General features: G+C 35.1%; 2 protein-coding genes across 5 annotated transcripts in view; one reads left to right on the top strand and one right to left on the bottom strand.

Annotated features, from left to right (window-relative positions):
* The window catches only part of LOC121381859 (SWI/SNF-related matrix-associated actin-dependent regulator of chromatin subfamily D member 1-like), a 92,650-nt gene that overhangs the window by 58,141 nt on the left and 14,278 nt on the right, over positions 1-20,231 (bottom strand). The window lies entirely within an intron of this gene.
* On the top strand, positions 7,065-19,475 carry LOC121381858 (cytochrome P450 2D3-like). Its single transcript, XM_041511230.1, has 7 exons — positions 7,065-7,250; positions 10,849-11,321; positions 12,233-12,479; positions 14,609-14,759; positions 15,847-15,993; positions 17,608-17,712; positions 18,707-19,475. Exons 1-7 carry the CDS (start codon positions 7,146-7,148, stop codon positions 19,054-19,056), a joined length of 1,578 nt encoding a protein of 525 aa, XP_041367164.1. The 5' UTR covers positions 7,065-7,145; the 3' UTR covers positions 19,057-19,475.

The following is a 20,231-nucleotide window of genomic DNA, read 5'->3' as shown; positions in this document are numbered from 1 at the left end:
TAAATTTACCCCCCCCCCCACCCCCACACACAAAAATGTGCATGTGCATGTGTATGTAAAATGCAGAAAATACGCTAGCCAACAATTTTCTTTGTTGAGCATAATACTAATAGCATGCAAAATATTACACACACAAAAATACACACAATGTACATGTATATACACAATTTATACATGCACATAAATAATAATAAAAAAATTCACAACAGCAATTCACTAAATTTGATCATATTCATTAATGTACAATCTTACACTTTAAAAAAAAAAAAAAAAAAAAAATGTTTGTATGTGATCCATCTTTTGGACAGAGGCGAATGGAAAATTTACAACCTACATTGATAAATTATAATAACAATGACTAAGAAAAGTCGGTGATCACTATTTGTGACAGAGGTGAACTGGAAGTAGGTCTCTGTACTGGTTGTAAGACAGACATCTGTAGCCAGCACCCTGTGACAAGATCTCAAAACCTAGCTGTACTGAATATTATGCGCCTATTTACACTCAACACAAGAGAAGGGGAAAAAAAAGAATTCTGTGCAACAATATAATATGCTAGAAAAGTTTGGCTTTAAATGTTAAATAAAGCATGACTATATTAACAGAATAAATGCATGTAACAGTGGCCTAGAAATAACTAGTGCTTGCAAAGTACATGGGGCCTTATTCACAAAGGTCTCTTACTCGAGTCTTAGGCTCTGCTAGACAACAAAATAATCTAATTAAAATTAGCTCCACTATTACATGTGGATCTAACAGCAGCCAGTTGGAGCTCATGTCCACCAATCAAAACCTTACTTGCAGAATCATACCAGTGATTTCAAAATAATTTGAACATATTCCAAATTATCCTGAGGGTATACGACATGTTTTGTGTGAATTACGAATGCCGTAAAACATGTTTTATTTTATAAAATAAATAATTTGTAATGTAAAACTGCGGACTGATTTAGTTTTTAGGTTATATTTAATAAATAAATCATTTGTAATGTAAAATTGAAGACTGATAACCCATCCCGCGCATATTGGTATGGTTCGCTGTACTGCGGCCACTAAAATAGACTCACCCGATATTTTTAGAATTTGTATGCTCCCAAATAACGTTATAAAAGGCGAAGTGTGATTGGTCAATGTTTAAATTATTATTTACAGACGAAATGTTACTTGGACATTGGGGACTACGCAGTGTTGTTAGCAATCCGATTAAAATTAGTTCTACTGGTCTAAATAAGGCATTCGTAATTCACATGAAACATATCGTATACCCTCAGGATAATTCGGAATGTTTTCAAATTATTTTCAAATCACTAGCATGATTCTGCAAGTAAGGTTTTGATTGGTGGACATGAGCTCTAACTGGCTGCTGTTAGATCCACATGTAATAGTGGAGCTAATTTTAATTAGATTGGACAACAAAGCATCCTCTTTGCAAGTCTTTTAGCACTGCACTGCGAGATCGCAAAGTGAATAAGGCCTGCATGGTGTAGTTTTTTGTTTTCTAATACTTTCCACCAAACACACAATTAGGATAATAGGATTGTCTTTTTTTTTCTTTTTTTTTTTTTCTTTTTTTGAGGGGGGACAGGGGCTGTCATGCAATCTTTAAAAAGACCTTAAATAGCTAAAACTGCAACTTTAAACAAATTATAATAAAGGTGCTATGCCAAAGTTGCAATAATGGTGGTTTGAAACAAAGTTTATACATGTACCTTCAGTTATATGCCTATAATTAGAATTATAACTAAATAATTCCATTTACTAGTAGAATGTTTTTTGTTTTAGGAGGGAATCTTGAGTGTGTCACACACATAACTAGTGACATCACTGTTTTATGTGAACACATTCAAAACACTAAGTTTACCCAGAATTATTTGTGGTAAAGTGAAAAAATAACCACAAAGATGGTGGCTATGTTGTATGTAGCCACAAATTATTTTCGGAAAACCGCTCTTGTTATTCCAGAGTTAATTATGGAAAGATTAATTTGTAGCTATTTATTACAAATAAATGTGAAAATAAGAAAATATTGTAGTTTCAACTTATACATAGCACCTTTTAAAAGTCCCACATTGTGTGGTACTTCTGTTAACTTACAGATTCTTGCTTAGAACTTTATTTTTGTACAGCTGTTGTGGGGGTTTTGGTGTGCACCTAATGTTTATAGAAGCTAAAGTGAAGTATACTCCTCCAAAAAAGTTAAGGATCACATATTAAATATATAATATTTTCATATATAAATATGAAAAGTGTTATTTTTAGTTTCACAAGTAAAAACGAGATACCGTACTTTGTGTGTAGATTGTTTTACACGATTATGCACAATTTGCATGTGTGCACCTGGGCCTTGAATTGGCTAGGGTGAAAATCAGAATGAAAATGCACTGTTTTGAAATAGCAAATTGAAAGCTGTGGTGAAATTGAATGTCGTCAGTTTGAGACTATACATCGTTTAATGTCAAAGTTCAGTTACAATGCCACCACGACACCATTTGACAATTGAAGACCGAGGCAGAGCAATCGGAATGGTTGAAAGTGGTCAAAGTCAAAGACTGGTGGCTAGAACACTTGCAGTATCACAAAGTGTTATTTCCAGATTGCAAACACGTTACAACAATACTGGACAATTGTGTGATAGACCCAGGAGTGGAAGACCGCAAGCTACAACACAGCGTCAAGACAGATTTATGGTGACATTGGCTCGTTGAAATCGTTTTGATGATGCTGCAAACCTGAATAGACAATTCTACCAGGCCACTGGAATCTGCATCACCCCACAAACATTGAGAAACAGACTCCATGCAGCCAATTTCTGAGGCCGTAGACCAACAGTAAGGCCAATACTGCTCCCACGTCACCGTCAAGCTCAATTGCTGTGGACGCGAAACCACGTCAGATGGCATCGTCGTCATTGGTGTCCTGTTCTGTTTACAGACGAGTCAAGATTTTGCTTGGACTTTAACAATGGCCGTAGGCGTGTTTGGCGTCAACCTGGAGAACGATATGCTGACTGTATCATATTGCAACACAATCGGTTTGGTGGGGGGTCAATTATGGTATGGGGTGGAATATCTTTGGATGGTCGTACAGACTTATACGCCATCAGGAATGGAGCTCTTACCACAATTCGGTACAGAGATGAGATCCTTCATCCATTTGTGAGACCGTTTGCAGGTGCCATTGGTCCTGAGTTTGTGTTAATGGACGATAACGCACGGCCACATAGAGCACGAATTATGAGGGATTACCCTGAAGAAGAGACAATTCAAAGAATGGATTGGCCAGCTGTTTCTCAACTTCAGACACGCATTTCAAGACTTGATAACCTACCAAGAACCATAGACGACCTGGCAAATGCTCTGATTAGAGAATGGCAGTACATTCCATTGCAGAACATTAGGCACTTGATACAGAGCATGCAGCGACATTGCAGAGCAGTGATTAATGCTCGTGGTGGTCATATCTGCTATTAAACAGCAATTAGTGAACTGACTTTCACACATGATGAAAATTTCTGTTCCGCTGATCATTGAAAACCAGTATGAATTTTGTACGTGTTTTCGTTTTTATCAGAATTGTTTGTTTAATCACATTTTATACAGATAACCACATGCACAAACAATTAATGAATAAACAACGATAGTTGAAACCAAATTTAAGCATTTTATCTTTTCTGGTTCTTATGTTATGTTGAAAGTAAATACCGATCCTTAAATTTTTTGGAGGAGTATACTTTGATGTGACTGTTTAGTGCATCTTAGAATTTAATGTTGAAGTTGGCACGGATATGTCATTACCGATTTGCCAAACACAAATTTTCTCATCAAATTCACCAAATTGCTAGTAATTTTGGGCATCCAGTTTAAACACAACACATTTGTGCTAAAACACCCACAAAATGTCAGTATTATAAAGAAAGGAGCCTCATATTACAACTGCAATTAAAAAATACATCATACTGATCACAAAATGCCTTATTTTGGGGGGTGATGGGGTTAGGGTGGTATAGACATATACAAGTGAACTGGAATCTGATTAAGTAGCAAGATGGGGCAGGACATAGCCCAGTGGTAAAGTGCTTGCTTGATGCGTAGTCAGTCTGGGATCGATTCCCGTCGGTGGGCCCACTGGGCTATTTCTCACCTCAGCCAGTGCACCACGACTATTAATATTAATTATATCAAAGGCCGTGGTATGCGCTATCCTGTCTGTGGGATGGTGCATATAAAAGATCCCTTGCTACTAATGAAAAAATGTAGCGGGTTTCCTCTACGACTATATGCCAAAATTACCAAATGTTCGACATCCAATAGCCGATGATTAATAAATCAGTGTGCTCTAGTGGTATTGCTAAACAAAACAAACAAACACTTTAAGTGGCAAAATAGAAAAACATATTTTAGCAACAGTACATGACTTGTTCCTGACCCTATTTATTATTGTGACTGAACAAAACATTTCAAATTTCTGAGTGGTGCAACAGCTTTTATGGATATGTCCAATAATCAGAACAGTGATAAAGGTCAAGGACACAGTACAATACTTGTCCCAAAACCATATCCAAGTTTAATGTCAAGATAAATCAGTTAAGTATGCAAATAAAAATAAATAGGTGTAAACAAATTTATTATTGGCAAAGTGATTCAGTGAATGAAAGAAAGAAAATGTTTTATTTAACGAGGCACTCAACACATTTTATTTACAGTTATATGGCGTCAGACATATGGTTAAGCACCACACAGATATTGAGAGGAAACCCGCTGTTGCCACTTCTTGGGCTAGTCTTTTTGATTAGCAGCAAGGGATCTTTTATATGCACCATCCCACAGACAGGGTAGTACATACCACAGCCTTTGATGTACCAGTCGTGGTGCACTGGCTGGAATGAGAAATAGCCCAATGGGCTCACTGACAGGGATTGATTCTAGACTGACCATGCATCCTGCCCCCGGCAAAGTGAATGAAGAAAACGCTTTATTGTTCCACAGCTAGTTGCACCCCACCACACACACCCAATATTCACTTCAGATCTATGTTTGCCAAAAGTAAAAGGTACACTTTTTTTTAATTCCAATATTTTTCAACTACAATTAGATGCAAATAAAAATATTAATCCAATAGCAATTTTACACCGAAAGTTTTCCAATGTTCTAAAAATGTAAACTGTATGAAATAGTAATGGACTAGTTTAATATTATCCTTGGGATATGCAAAGATGTCATTTGAATAGAAATGTAATGCAAAGCAAACTGTTTGATGGGATGTGGTGGCCTTAATCTGGACTTTCCACAAAAACTGTGAACGCCATGTAGATATCCAGCCCATAGCCACTTCTATGTTAAGAGACAAAGATGGGGGCCTTCATTGCCATTGAATGTATGGAATTCATCTTTCAATGATGTGTGTACTGTAGTGAATTGGACATGAACACAAAAAGATGGCAGTGTGTATTATATTACAGATTAAAAGAAAAAAAGTTCATAAAAGTGTGTTTTGTTTAACGACACCACTAGAGTTCACTGATTTATTAATTGTTAAGCATCGGCTATTGGATGTCAAACATTTGGTAATTGTGACATCTAGTCTTTGAGTGGATTGCACACACCACACCATAGCCTTTGATATACCAGTTGAGGTGCACTGGATGGAACGAGAAATAGCCCAATGAGCCAATCTGAATACAAGATGACAAGGATTTACTGTTATGTGCAGTAGACTGTGAAAAGTAGGTCAAAGTGACCTAGTAACAGTACGCGACACACCGCCATCCCAAGTTGTTCTTACATGTCAGGTTTGATGGTCCTGTATGTATCTGTATGCAAGATAAAGTTAACAGACGGACGGACTGACAATGCCATACCACAATACGACCCATCATAGATGGGCATATAAAAATGGATATAACTTTTTAAAAATATTAATACTAACATTTTAAAAATTAATTCTTGTATGAAAATTCAAAAACCTTTAAATGTATTCCCATATATAATATGGTATAAATTGGAGTGGGATGTAGTCCAGTGGTAAAGCACTCACCTGATGTGCGGTCAGTCTAGGATTGATCCCCATTGGTGGGTCCACTGGGCTAACTCTTGTTCCAGCCAGTGCACCACGACTGGTATATCAAAGGCTGTGGTATATGCTATCCTGTCTGTGGGATGGTGCATATAAAAGAGCTCTGGCTACTAATGGAAAAATGTAGCAGGATCCTCTCTAAGACTAAATGTCAAAATTACCAAATGTTTGACATCCAATAGTCATTGACTAATAAATCAATGTGCTCCAGTGATGTCATTAAACAAAACAAACTTTTTAGCGTACAAAATATACATTCAAGAGTTTAAAAGCAGTTAGGGACACTTTAACTGAATTTTGTTAAAATGTGAAAAGTGTTAAAATGATATGACCCGTCGGTCAAATTCATAATTAGAATCAATTTAATATAATCATGTAAGAGTCATCTGACATGTTTAAGTCAACATCATGTGATCACCATCAACAAAACTGCCAGGACTCTACCAAAGGCAACTTTGCTAACTGATCCAACTTTAACTGACCCAGCTCTCGGATAGAGGTGACAAGTAAGAATGAGGTCTCTGTCCCATTTGCTGGACAGTGTACCCAGTACACTATGTATCAAGTGTATGTGTGTGAAAAGCTCTCAATGAACTTGGTCAACAGATAGTAAACAGGCAGGAATGGGACCATGGGCTACACCCAATAGAATTAAGAGGCAAGGCACAAGGCCAAGGTTAGAGACAGTTTCTTTGCATGAATTAACTGAAGGCAACAGAATGGAATAAAAAAATTTTTTTTTAAAGTCAGTCACACAGCATGTCAACGCGACAAGATCCAAAAATAGTAATCACTCTGGGGTAACTGCAGTAATCATTGCCATGTAAATTTGCATGGTTGTGCAATCATGTGACAATTGCACCCAGAGAAACCTCCCACCTTTGGCGGCTTCTCCAGCCCACAAAGTGTCAATCAAACGGTGATTGACAACACCAAACATGAATAATTTTCAAATATGAAGAAGCCCACATATATAAAAATATTACAAGAAACTTGTATCGCACACATTGGTACACATGAACACGTTGAGTTAATTGATTTGGTAACGGAACATTTTAAGAGTAAAATTAAAAATGATTACATCCGTCTCTAAAGCCAGATATGACTGGAATCCAAGCCGAAACCAGGATGATGACTTTGTTCTGGTTTCATCCTTCAAGTGGATAATACAACAGACAGTAAGTTATATTCAAACATTAATAATTTGTGACAGCAAATAAATTGTCTTGCTTGTTTAAAAATACATCAATATCAACAAAGCCAAACCGGACTCAGATCTCACCAAATTTGGCAACTGCAAATTTAAAAAACTGGCAAATTTTATTTTAATTTGGTGAAATAATTTCAAGTAATTGATTGATACTTTGCTGGGAAATAACTGTGGGCTTCTGCAAGTTTTGAAGTTGCTCAAGATAATTTGAAAAATTGTTTGCTCACTCAAAGCTGGCCCTGTTTAAATGGTTCATTGACTTTCATATATAAAAGTATATTAACCAAACTTTGAAAAAGGTTTTTACGTGGGTTTTGTGTTCAAATATTTTGTTATTGTTGTTTTATATAAAACAGCCTCCTACTGTGTCAAACGTTGAGGGGAGAGGTGTAGTTCAGTGATAAAGAGTGCTGCCTAGGGTGCAATGGCTTGTAGGATCAATCACCTCAGTGGAACCATCATGTATTTTGTGGGGGGTTTTAAATAATATATGTAGATGGTTTATTTAACGATGCACTCAACACATTTTATTTATAGTTATATGGCGTCGGACATATGGTTAAGGACCACATAGATATTGAGGGAGAAAACCCGCTACTCTTTGTGATTAGTAGCAAGGGATCTTTCATATGCACCATCCCATAGACAGGATAGCACATACCACGGCATTTGATGTACCAGTTGTGATGTATTGGCTGGAGTAATAGTATATATCTCAACCAGTGTTGTGCCATGACTTAACTTGTAATATTAAAAATAAACCAGATAAAAACCCATTTTTTATTTTGTGTGACAAGTACCAAATGATAACATGATACGGGTATATAGTACTAGCAATGTTATTAGTGAGTTATCCAAGAAAAACTATTTTTTCAGTTTGTTTAAAAAATGGAATATATATAGATGTAAGACTGTGCTGGGATAAATCAAGTGAAAACCCCAGCTGTCTTTATTGTGGTCAGGTTAAATACTTCTTATTCTTAAGTAACAAATGAATTGATTGTCTCAAGTCAGTTAGAGACAATGAATTCAATCTTGAATTTAAAAAAAAAGAAAAGAATTTAATACAAGAGGCCTGTAGAACTCTGCTATTTATTTTTCAATTTTGTCAGTAATAGATAATTATTTTTGTAAAGACCAGCTTAGAATATCTAGTTGTCAAGTTTAATCATTACTGAATTAAAACTGTACGAGACATATTGTGAGATTTGAAATATCTTAATATCATAATAACTTCTTTCAGAACTAATGAAAATGTTCAATGTTAAATTTATATTAAATTTTTTAAATTTAATAAAAAATTAAAGTGTCTTTTATTTAATGACGCCACTAGAGCCGATGATTAATAAATCAGTGTGCTCTAGTGATGTCGTTAAACAAAACAAAACTTTAAGATCAGTTCTCTTCTGTAAACAAAGCATGGCCACCTACCCTCATGACTATGATAAACATCTTTTGGAATCAGTGTTGTACAGAGGTGTTTTTTTTGTTTAACGACACCACTACTGCACATTGATTAATTAATCATCGGCTATTGGAAAAAGTAAAATTTGTTTTATTTAACGATGCCAATGATTTAATAAATCAGTGTGCTCTAGTGATGTCGTTAAACAAAACAAAACTTTAAGATCAGTTCTCTTCTGTAGACAAAGCATGGCCACCTACCCTCATGACTATGATAAACATCTTTTGGAATCAGTGTTGTACAGAGAAGGTTTTTTTTTGTTTAATGACACCACTAGTGCACACTGATTTTTTATCTTATCATCGGCTATTGGACGTCAAACATATGGTCATTCTGACACTGTTTTTTAGAGGAAACCCGCTGTCGCCACATAGGCTACTCTTTTATGACAGGCAGCAAGGGATCTTTTGCACTTCCCACAGGCAGGATAGCACAAACCATGGCCTTTGTTGAACCAGTTATGGATCACTGGTCGGTGCAAGTGGTTAACACCTACCCATTGAGCCTTGTGGAGCACTCACTCAGGGTTTGGAGTCAGTATTGGATTAAAAATCCCATGCCTCGACTGGGATCCGAACCCAATACCTACCAGCCTGTAGACCGATGGCCTAACCACGCCATCACCGAGGCTGGTAAATTTAATAAAAATTAACAAATTCAAAATACATGTACAGTTATCCCTCTATTAGTTTCTGAAGACTGCCCCTGGGAATACGTATACTATGTTTTAGAACTATCCAATCAAAATCTAGGAGAAAATAGACTTAAATTTTCAATGTTAAATTTCTATTTAAAATGATTAAATTTAATAAAAATTCACAAAATATAAATGTCCAAAATACATGTATCTCTCTGTTAGTTTGTTAAAACTGACCCTAAGAATACTTATGCCAAGTGTCAGAACTATCCAATCAAAATCTAGGAGAAGATAGACTTAAATTACTTAAAGTTTCAATGTCACATTTCTATTTAAAATGTTTAAATTTAATACAAATTCTAAAATTCTAAATTTCCAAAATATGTCTCCATTAGTTTATGAAGACTGCCCTTGTGTAATATTATACTAAGTTTCAAAACTATCCAATCAAAACTCTAGGAGAAGATAAGACTTTTCAATTTTCAATGTTAAATTTCTATTTAAAATGCTTAAATTTAATAAAATGTCAACATTAAATTTTAATTTTTTTAATAAAAATTCTAAAATATGTCTCTATTACAAGTAGTTTGTGAAGACTGCCCTTGAGAATATTTATACTAAGTTTCAGAATGATCCAATCAAAACTCTAGGAGATGATAGACTTTAAAAAAAATTTATTGTTAAATTTCCATTTAAAATTTGATAAAAATTCAAAATTTCCAACATATTTCTATTGAGAATCATAGTATCAAGTTTCACAACTATCCAATCAAAACTCTAAAAGATACTTTCACATTTTCAATTTAAATTTTAAAAACCTTTTAATAAAAATTCAAAATATATCTCTGTTAGTTTGTAGGTGTCCTAGAGAATCATTGTACAAAGTTTCAGAACAAATCAATCAAAACTGTAAAAGAAAGACTTCAAAGGAAAAGTTGATGGACAGACGGATAAATGACAGACGAATTGGTATCAGAAAAGCTCCACTGACAAATGTTATAGAGGAGCTAAAAACTAAATAATTATGTTTCCAAGCTCTTGTTTCATCATGAGTCTAGAAGTCATTAATTCACAACAACTTCAGATTAGTAACTGCCTAGTTTAAAAATGCTCAAACAAAGAATAAATACATCCCAATCAAATATTGATATTTTCACAATCTAATTTGTGCATATTGATAATCCTATTATAAGCATTTGAAAGCTCATTCCAGACTGGTATTTAAATAAATTAGCTGGAAATTAATGTTTAAGATTAATCAATGATTTTGTCACATGACATTCATAACAACTTTATCCTACAGTTTGTTCTGCACTTTACAACACTGGTTGACATCCAATAGGCGATGATTATTAAAGAAATGAGTTCTAGTGATGTCATTAAGCAAAAAACCCCAACTTTACAACACTGGATCTGACTTCCCTAGATCACTACTGATGATTCTTTTTTAACTTTTAACTTCAGGTCGGATGGCCTATGATAGCAATTTTTCTAATCGTCATGACTGCAATCATCGGCAGCCTTGTCCGGGATGTATACCGAACAAGATGGCTCCGTCTGCCTCCTGGACCGCTGTCGTTGCCCTTCATTGGAGGACTCTACCTCCTCAGTCGGAAGAAACCACACATCGCCCTCGAGTCACTGGTCATAAAATATGGGAAAATATTCACCATACAGATGGGTGTCGAAGGTCCACTGATATTTGTCAACGAAGTGGAAGTAGCCAAGAAGCTGCTCAAGACCAGCAAGATGGCCGATCGTCCCATGATGCCCATTTTTAAGCATCTCAGCGCCGATGGTAAAGACTGTATTGGCTGCATACCATATGGACTCCAATGGAAAAAACAACAGAGGTTGTGCCACGCTGCACTGATGGATGTTCAGAACCTCTCTCTGGAAGATCATGTATCCTATACCATGGACATCCTTTTCAAATGGTATTTGGTTAATAAAATATTTATAATCATTATATGCTTTGTTACAATCAAAATATATATACATACAGGTACATAGTAACATACATGTACCTGTGTATAATGGAATGACAAAACTTAATATGTAGATCAAACTACATCTTTTTTTTAAATCTGTTGGGGGGGGGGGGGGGGGGGGGGGTGGTGGTGGTGGTTCTGTTTGTTTTTTTAAATAATTTATTATACAGCCATACAAAAAAATAACATTAAATATTAGTATTTATAAAGCAATTTATAACATACATACATGGTAGCAATATGTTAACAACCATAGCAGTCCTATCCTAAGCAACCACATTGGAGTTGTTTTAACAAAAATAACCAAAGATCTTTGACATTTTTACCTTTTTTCCTTCAAGAAAAAACACAGCAATTAATTGTATATATGCTGGTCGTGTTCACCGATAGGCGATTTGAACAAAGCCACTAATATCCTACCAAAATATTGCTGGCATGAACCTTCCAGTAACTGTTTATGATGAAAAGTAACTTGTAGATCTATGAAATGGCAATGGCTCGCAAATATCCTACCAAAATATTGATGGCAAGAACTTTCCAGTAACTGTTTATGATGAAAGTTTACCTGTAGATGAAATGACACTGACTCACCAATATCCTACCAAAACACTGCTGGCAGTAACTTTCCAGTAACTATTTCAAATGAAAAGTCTCTTGTAGATGAAATAGCATTGGCTCATTTATATCCTGTCAAAACTTTGCTGCCATGAACCTTCCAGTAACTGTTTATGGTGAACAGTCACTGGTCGATGAAATGGCACCGACTCATGCCGGATCATTTAACAAAGATCTCTCAGGTAGACTGGATAACAACACTGGAATTCACATCTAAAGCAATGATAAACATAAAATTGCAGGTTTGACAAGCAAGGTGGAAAACCATTCGATCCAGCTGAAGTGTGTGAGCAAAGTCTGGTGCTGTTTCAGCATTCCTGTATATATGGGCTGCGGTACGAATCCATGAAGGACCTGGACTTCATCCACCAAGTGAAGACCTTTGCCAAGTCAATCAAGTGTCTGGTGCCCGATCACCCGCTTAACCTGTTTCCATGGCTGTGGTATCTGCCATCCGAGGCATCAAAGAACTTCAGGAGTTTCGTCAAGGTAAGAGTTCATTAAAGGTAAAGAATATTTGAAGGGTTTAACATATCCTTTGCCAAATTGTTAGATGCAAATAAAAGTTGAATTAGGCAAATACATTTCATTATAAAATTGCCAAAACTTTACAACAAAAAATCAAATAAATATAATAAATCTGTAAAGATGAAAATGGTATTTAGATAATGGGGTTGTTAGGGTTTCACCATCTTCAGCAAAGATGGAATTCCTCCCTTTCACACTCACATAACTAATTTGGAGAACAGTTATATTTGGATTATTACATTTAATGCCCAAAAGGGGTGTTGCAATTTATTAATACATGTTTTGGGGTTTTTTTTAAATAAAAATAAACCCTACAAACTGGGAGCAAAAACATTTGTGTAAACAATCGCAATAGTATACGTTTATATACAACTGTCTTGATCATCGGACCATAATACTTGTAACAGAAGATATTAATAATTATAAATTTCTTATGAACAGTGCAAAATAAACTGTCACTTCTGTGTTTGGTGACAATACAAGTTCTGAACAGTCAATACCAAGTTCAACTGGGTCAGTGGCCTGTGAAATACATGTGCCATTAACATTGTTTGATCACACCAATACAGATAACATTCTGAATATATCTTTGTATCATGCACATAGTTTTTATACTAGTCTTTATACTAATCTAACAGAAATAAATGAAGTATGCCTTATGAACATAATTTATTTTCAGCAATAAAGAAAAGAAAATGTAATAAAAACTATGAAAGTCTTCCATGCCAAAAAAAAAAACATACTGCAAAGAATTAAAAACACCACAGTAATCTCCTAAATATTTCCATTTGGTGTGGTTATTTGCCAGGGCTGGTAACCCAGGAATAGGTCACTGGTCATGAACTACAGACATTGTAAACTGTGAGTTACTGTATGACATACTTATCAAGAACATAATTTTATTCCAATTACTTTAGAACCCCTTCAGAATTAACACACCGATACTTTGGGGTTTTTTCATTCAGATCACTTTTCTGATTATACTGATACTTTGTGTGTTAGCCCTATTTTATATTTAAATAACACCCAACTGATGAAGATTTAGTGATATTGTTTTAATCGTTTTTTGTTTAGTATGATTTTGTGAAGAAGGAAGTAGCATTTTCGACTTTCTTGACTTGAGATAACCACCTGGACCAACATGAACGACCATTCTCAACTTAATTTGATGTCTGGCTGCACCAATTTACACAGTATTGAAATTATTGGTTTCTTTATTTATACTTATTTTCATGCTTAAATCCAATTAAGGTTCAAGCATGCTGTCCTGGGCACATACCTCGGCTATCAGGGTTTTTTGTCTAGGACAGTGGGTTAGTTGTTAATGGTTAGTGAGAGCGAAGAAGGAGTAGTGGTCTTACACCTACCCACTGAGTCATTAAAACTTGCTCTGGGTGGGAGCTGGTACCAGGCTGTGAACCATGTAGCTACTAGCTGATGGCTTAACCACTACACCACCAAAGCCAATGGTACTGGAATATATGAAGTCTACATTTAAATGTAGCCGGACTAGGCTGTATTGTAGGCTTCCAAGAATTGAAAATTGGCATAACTCATTTATAGGTTATGCTAAAATAAATTCAGATAACACATTTCCTTTTTGCATAAATCTTTATGTCCATGTAAATGATGTCCTAAATTTACTGTGCAGATAATAATAAAAAAAAAGGTTTTGTAAAATTAAGACCATTTTCACACCCATACATCAAAAATCTATTCAGGATGAGTGAGCTAACATTTTACTAGAGCTAATATTTTATTCAATATGAGTGCATTAAAACACAATATTAATAATAATAAAAAAACCCCACCTAAAATGACCACATACAAATATTAAGGATGAACAGGTTAAATGCAGTTTCCTAGTTGGCTATAGATACAATTACATGCATGTTTATTTTGTTTTATATTACATGCATTCTGAAAATAAAAAAGGAAGAAAGAAAAAGGAAAAAAGAAGGCAAATTACTGCTGATTAACAAACCAATGTAAGTGAGGGGGATTTCTAAGAATTAGTCAAGATTACACTAAAGAATATTGTTCATTTTAGGTTGGCCATAATGCTATGTTTTTGTTGTTTTTTCTTGAAGGAAAGAAATGACTTCCTGGAAGAGCAGGTTCAGAATCAGAAGAGTGGCAAATGCTTCCCGAATAATGTCCTCAACCACATGCTGAAGACTGAGCAAGACAGTGTCGATACCATGGAAATCAAGGTCTGTGCGTGGACAATGAACATTGGTGGTGAGTATTTGGGTTTTATAATGATTGTCTGAAGAACCTATTTAATGGATTGATGTGTTTTTAATTAACCTATTCACCAAATAATTAAAAGTTTGTTTTGTTTAATAACACCATTAGAGCACATTGATTTATTCAACATCGGCTACTGGATGTCAAATAAATGGTCATTCTAACAGAGTCTTAGACAGGAAATCCACTACATTTTTCCATTAGTAGCAAGGGATCTTTCACATGCACCATCTTACAGATAGGATAATACATACAATGGTTTTTGATATACCAGTCATGGTGCACTGGCTGGAAAAAGAAACAGCCCAATGGGTGCTCCGACAGGGATCGATCTTAGACTAATCGTGCATCATGCGAGCACTTTACCACTGGGCTCTGTCCCGTCCCCCCCTGTGTGTGCTGTAACCTCACCGTGGTGCAGGGGTGTAACATTCTCTTTGAGAATGGCCAATACAGCACAAAATTGAAGTTTTGAGTAAAATTCTGTGATATTTGTGTTTTTGCACAGTTCTTTACACTGTTTTTGTTTAAGTCTTGAATTTTTATATTGATGTTGATCATCACTTTATTTATTTGCATTACCATAGTTTGACACCCAATAGCCGATGTATTTTTCGTGCTGGGGTGTCGTTAAACATTCATTCATTCATTCTGTCCCGTTCCTCAATTGACAGTCCTCCATTAGTGGTATAATAAAGACAATGCACATTGCATGCTGCTTAAATGTAAATTACTAAGATATACTGGTGCAACGAGGACAGTGACATGAATAAAATATTGGCAAATTTGAAAAGGGATAATAAGCTGGCACTATGCTTATTTTGATTCCTGAATAAACTACTAAAGAAGAATATTTAATTTTAGAGTGGGGAAAACTGTCAAATTACCAAAACAAAAGCCTTTGAATGCATTACTTTTGTATGGTTGAAAAATATATTTATCTGTAGCTATGGTACATAGTTTCAAACAAAATTGTCCCAAATGCTAACCGTATAGCTTAAAACCATAATTACAACACATAACATACATACTACATGTATTGTACACGCAGATATAAACATCTTAATTCCATTCACAGGATCAACAACCTTATCTAGCACTTTGAAATGGCTCCTGTTGTATCTGGCTCACCACCGTACCTTACAGAAGAGGTTGCAGCAAGAATTAGACTCTGTGACTGAACAAGGATCCAGCATGAAAAACACACATGACACACCATTCACAGGTAGTCTAAAATGCATTTTCTCACAAAGATATATGTACAGATATGTAAAGATACAGATAATATATGGGTACACAGGGCTCGAACATATCTGCGGCATCGGCAGCAATTGCCATAGATTCGATATGAAGTGCCTACGGACAGCGCCATTAATAATAATAATAATAAAATCTTTATTTATAGATGGTAGCTCAGTTAGTTCTAGACTATTCTCACTTGAGGCCTTTTTACTAATTATAACAATAATAATCATAATCATATTAATTATTAACCCCCCCCCCCCCCCAAAAAAACAAGAAACCCAAACTAACAAAACCATGCATGTATGTACAATATATACAACCATAAAAGATATTAAATAATTATGTAGAAGAACAATCATGTTTCTGAGAAGTGTTTGAAACATTTTTTTCTTAAATATATTTAAACTAGTAAATTTTTTAACAACATTAGGTAAACTCTTCCAGATACCAACTACAGAAAATTGAAAGCTTTTCTTGTAGTGCTCTATTTTTGGTCGGGGAGCTAACATATTTCCATCATCAATGGAGCGAAGTTCATAAATTGATGATATTGGATTGAACAGGTCTCTGTGGTACTGAGGAGTAAGTCCATTTAGTGTTTTATATACAAGAATGGCTTTTTGATATTCAACTCTTCTGTTTATTTTTAGCCACTTTAGTTCTAGAAAATGTAAATAAGTTGGATCATCATACTACCAATCGCAGTTTGTTGCTACTACATGTACTACTAGATCACATTGCTATCAGAAAAAAGGATAATTTTTGGTTTTTGATTTTGAGTTTATTTGTTGCAAAAATTACAGGTTTAAAATTGCTGTAGATCAACTCAAAATTGCCTTAGGTGTACATTTTGTATATGTTTGCGACGAACATTTCAAAATTGCTGTAGATTACTAATTTTTTAAGTTTGAGCCCTGGGTACATGTGTGTATACATCCAGTAACCTTGCATTATTGGAGGCATTAAAAAAAAAAAATTGGCAGAATGATTACAATATCTAGAGCTCTTCTTTTAAGAGATCCAATACTCAGAATGGTTACAATACAGCTCTTCTAGCAGGAAATATAATATCAGAATGATTACAGTGTTTACAATGAAGCCTTTCTTTTGGGTATATTAGATTGAATTGAAACACTTACAATGAAGCTAAACCACACGGAGATTAATAATCAGAACAATTAACATAATTACAAATGAGCTTATAATCCATATGGAGATCTAATAATTAGAATGATAATACAACATGGATATTTATGGTTACGTTGCTAGCAAATCCAATAACAGGAATGATCACAAAAATAACCATAATAATCAGATTCAAACTGATTACAATAAGGTTCCTCTTTAAGCCGTCATGCTATTTATTCTGACCAACAACCCCTGCAATTAAGAATATGTCCACGGCAAAGAACATGGCATGGAAATAATTTTTCTGATATAGTCCACAGCAAAATAACGTGCCATGGAGAATGAAAAACTCCACGGCAATCTCCACAGCATTGCCGACTGCCGTGGGCAATTGCAGGGATTGGACCAATACATACATGTACCGGCGTACTTAATAAATTCTTTCTTTCTTTTCATCTAACTGTAGATGCAGTAATTAAGGAAACAATGCGCATATCACCACCTAATCCATTTGGAATCCCACACACAACAAATGATGATATTCATGTGGAGAACTTCGTGATTCCTAAAGGTAAGTAGAAGTTGTAACAGACTGAAGAATGTGCCCAATGGTTCAAACTCTAAATTACTCAATATAGTTCAAGTTTGTTTTAACGACACCACTAAAGCATATTGATTTATAAATCATCGGCTGATATTTCGTCATTCAGACTTATACATGTAGTCTTAGAGAGGAAACCAGCTACATTTTTAAATTAGTACCAGGGGATCTTTTAAATGCACCATCCCACAGACAGAACAGCACATATATACCATGGCCTTTGATATACCAGTCATCATGCACTGGCTGGAAAGAGAAATAGCCCAATGGACCCCACTGATGGGTATCAATCCTAGACCAACCGTGCATCAAGAGAGCAATTTACCACTGGGCTATGGCTACCCACCCAAATTACTCAATAAATGAGTATGACAATGATGAAGCTGCAAAGCTGTTTTCCTTCAATAAGACTCAAAATTGACATGAAGAATACAGCAAATGCCACTCAAGATACACATGTTTCCTGAAAATCAATCCAACACCATATATCACCATAGTTAAAATGTGTTTAGGGCATCATTAAATACTAAAATATGTCTTTCTGTTCCTGATAATCAACTCCACACGCAGATTTTGCTGTCCATCTTGTTCTTGACTGACAATTCCTCATTTTCAAGAATGATAATAAAAATCATAAACTTTACTTCATACTCATCCACAAAAAGAAAGTGGTGCGTCTTTCTGGACTTGCCTTTTTCCAGTGTTTGACACTTGTCTGAGGCAGTCACTAGCCCTCACAGAAGCTTTGGCTAGTGCCCAATGTATTATAGTAATATGGTTGATAATTTTCACTAGCCCAAGCCAAACATTTACTAGCTGGGACGGAGGGTTAGTGAAATTATCGAATCCTGCTTTTACTTTACTATTAGTTTTTATGATACTTATTTTATTCAGATGTGTAGAACAGCTGTAATTATTGCCGAAATGAAAAGGCCTTCTTAATTGTCTTTTCTTTTTTTAACAGGGACAAATGTTATGATAAACATCTGGCAGATTCACCACGATAAAAATGTGTGGAAGAACCCCCGCTCATTCCAACCACAGCGCTTTCTTAGTGAAGACGGTAAAACAACCAACAAGCAGACAATGAAGAACTTCATGCCATTCTCTGGCGGGGCACGACCCTGCATTGGTCGGCGCACTGCACGTACATTCATGCACATGTTCACAATCTCACTGTTTAAACATTTCAACGTCTCTCTCGAGCAAACTGATTTTGAAGACATTGACATTGAAGGGTCAATGACATTTGGTTTGGACCCTGCACCGTACAAAATAAGGATCACACGAAGAGAGAGTTCAAACATCGAATGATCACATGAACATTCAGCAGACATTATTTTAGTCCAATCAGACCACTTGCAAGTTGATCGATCTGCTTATATACGCATAATCTATTTTATGTTTCCAATACTTGTTTCTAGAACTATGTGTACGCATCATAATTATTATGTGCTAGAGATGCAGTACAACCAGTATATCAATATACTACAATATAAATTTTGAACAATACGCATCGCAATATCTTTCTACCATACTGGTATATTGCCCTTATATATTTTTTATGTGTGTTGGTGCATATTTACTATATTTTCTAACAAAAACTACCAGTTTAAGAAAAGAGACAATAACTTCACTTGTTCGCAACAAATCTTGATTGACTAGTATCTCATTTAATTAAGTTATACAAAATGTCCATGAAATTTAAGTGCTCTATAAATTCTAATAATTGAGAATTGGTCTTCGCAATATATGAGATATGTGTGACAATTTATGTTCCTGTATCATGATATGAAAAGTTTGGCAATAACTATATCTAGTATCTGCCATACTAAAATCAGAATCTAGGGGTTAAACAATTAGGGTTTCAAATGTTTTAATCTATGCAGTTAGATCAAGCTACATGTAAACAAGAAAGGGAGTGACAGAAAATAAAGAGAAATGTTGATTTTAGAAAATCCTACATATAAAACTAGGGCATCAGAAAGAAACACAAACACTAGTAGTGATTTCCCTAAAATTTTGGCAAGGCATGGTAGACCAAACACTTTTGGGGCATTTTCACCATTTTTGGGGCACTTGCTTTTCATTAAAAATACACAAAAATCAATTGAAATAAACATTAATGTAATTTATGTGCTTGCTTTAATAAATGAATGGCAAAAGATATAAAAGGCATATTTTATTAATTAATAATACCTTTTTGGGTGTTTTAATAAGGCAATTTTAGAATTAATTAGTGAAAAAGGCTTGTTAAATCTCAGGGCAGCATGGTGCTGATTACGGCAAGATGGTGCTAGACTATTGAGGCATGGTGCTGCACCATGCTAAAACAAGCTAGGGAAAACACTAACTAGTGTATCAGAACAAAGGGGTGGTAACTTATGGTGCACTTGATCAGCTCTGTCTTGTATAATATACAATACATGTAACTTATGTCAACTCATGCTTATAAAACTTTTTATACAGTCTTGACTAAACTACACTAC

Source organism: Gigantopelta aegis, chromosome 9 (genome assembly GCF_016097555.1).
Source record: "Gigantopelta aegis isolate Gae_Host chromosome 9, Gae_host_genome, whole genome shotgun sequence".
Classification (NCBI taxonomy): domain Eukaryota; kingdom Metazoa; phylum Mollusca; class Gastropoda; order Neomphalida; family Peltospiridae; genus Gigantopelta; species Gigantopelta aegis.
This window is presented reverse-complemented; position numbering and strand designations above follow the sequence as displayed.

Coding starts and splice junctions, on each gene's coding strand:
- LOC121381858 (XM_041511230.1), top strand. CDS start 7,146: ATGATTACATCCGTCTCTAAAGCCAGATATGACTGGAATCCAAGCCGA. Junction 12,480..14,608: donor ACTTCAGGAGTTTCGTCAAG/GTAAGAGTTCAT, acceptor TTTTTCTTGAAG/GAAAGAAATGACTTCCTGGA. Junction 17,713..18,706: donor GAACTTCGTGATTCCTAAAG/GTAAGTAGAAGT, acceptor TTTTTTTAACAG/GGACAAATGTTATGATAAAC.